The sequence below is a fragment of the Saccostrea cucullata genome, unplaced genomic scaffold (assembly GCF_032062105.1).
Source record: "Saccostrea cucullata isolate Sc308-1 unplaced genomic scaffold, CSIRO_AGI_Scuc_v1 ctg18609, whole genome shotgun sequence".
NCBI classification, from domain to species: domain Eukaryota; kingdom Metazoa; phylum Mollusca; class Bivalvia; order Ostreida; family Ostreidae; genus Saccostrea; species Saccostrea cuccullata.
In genome coordinates this window covers 8,632-10,094 of record NW_026921636.1, presented here as the reverse complement: position 1 = coordinate 10,094, position 1,463 = coordinate 8,632, and the positions used below count along the sequence as shown (strand labels likewise).

The 1,463-nt window shown below is 37.7% G+C and overlaps 1 protein-coding gene across 1 annotated transcript; it reads left to right on the top strand.

Moving 5' to 3' along the window:
• Positions 1 to 247: 247 nt before the first annotated feature.
• LOC134260465 (cation-independent mannose-6-phosphate receptor-like) lies at positions 248 to 840 on the top strand (the record flags this gene model as incomplete). The annotated part of the gene is made up of 2 exons (XM_062743015.1): positions 248 to 416; positions 670 to 840. Coding segments are annotated over 2 exons (340 nt in total), but the record flags the coding sequence as incomplete, so codon positions are not given.
• Positions 841 to 1,463: the final 623 nt, after the last annotated feature.

Below are 1,463 nucleotides of genomic sequence, written 5' to 3'. Positions count from 1 at the left end.
TACCTTATTTTCGCGAGATAGTCATTGACTCTTGCTTTATATATTCTTAAGGAATACTATTATGCGCGAGAATTAAATTTTCGCGAGCACACTGTCTCGCGTAATCACACGAAAATAAATTTTTTGCATTCAAAAAGTGATTTACAGGATTTGAAATAACAACTTTATATTAATTGTTTAGTAGATTATGCCTATTAATTTAGAAACACTCAGATGAACACTGTGACCCATGTTCCTCTCTTTTTAGCTTATCTAGAGGTGCAGCACAGGGGAATTGGGCCATAGTGGATGACTCTAGCCCTAACTCCAGGGTCAAGTTTTACATCAATGTGTGTAGTCCTTTAAAGGAGGTCCGTGTGGGGGCGGGCTGTAGTCCTTTTGCTGCTGTGTGTCAGACTGGCTACAAGAATGGACAGGTACTAGTACAACATTCGGCCAATCAGTTTAAATGCCAAAGCAGTACAAGTAACTGGGAATAAAGCAGAATATCAAGGAATATCTGAAGATGTAAAGTTAAAGAATGAAGCAGTATACAGTATGGATTGAAACTGAATTTACAAAATCAGGAAATCTTTATTTTCAAATTTTATTTGAGTGCAATAACTTTCTATGGAATAAAACTAATTGAAACATTAACATATACATTGTCCTATGATGGATGATTTGTAGGAGGAATTGCTGTTTGATAATCTTGGGGAGGTGACATCAGGCCCCACTGTAGATCGGGAGGGTCAGCTTACACTCCGATACGTCAGTGTAAAGAGTGAGTGTCAGGATATCAACAGCCAGAGGAAGAACTGGACCACCAGCATTCACTTTGTCTGTAAGAGGGGAGCACTGGTACGTCAAACAGGGGGCACTGCTAGTTAACATTCCGATTAGATTCAAGGCTATACAAAATTAATTTCTTGGTTCTCAGGCCCTCCCTCCTCTTCCAAGCGTGCCTCATTGACCCTTTTTATTGCAAAATCAATAATATAAAAAAACAAATCACCTCTATCGTCATTTTTTGAGGTTATGTACAATGTAAAGAGCTTCCTCATCTTATTTTGGGGGCAATAAAGTCTTCAAAAATTGCCCCCTCCCTCATCATATTTCTTGAAAAAAGGCCAGAGAACCAAGGAATTAACTCTGCATGGCCTTATATCTTGTTATTAAGTTATAATTACAATTTAATAGGAGTTAGAACAGATTACTGTAAACCAATTATTATACGCGTCATTTTTTATTCGCGACTGACCGCTAGAGAACTTATCCGCGACGATTTATTTCCGCGAACGAGTGGTCACATTTTTTTTATATTTCCACGAGTATTTTTGAATCAAATAAAAATTTTATATCCGCCCATAAACTAGGTAAAATGGTAGCGTGAGGTCTGCTTACGCATTATTCAAGACATTCTGTGCATTGCGTCCATTTAAAATCTTATATCCGCCCCTACAGTAGATAAAATGTTTACCATG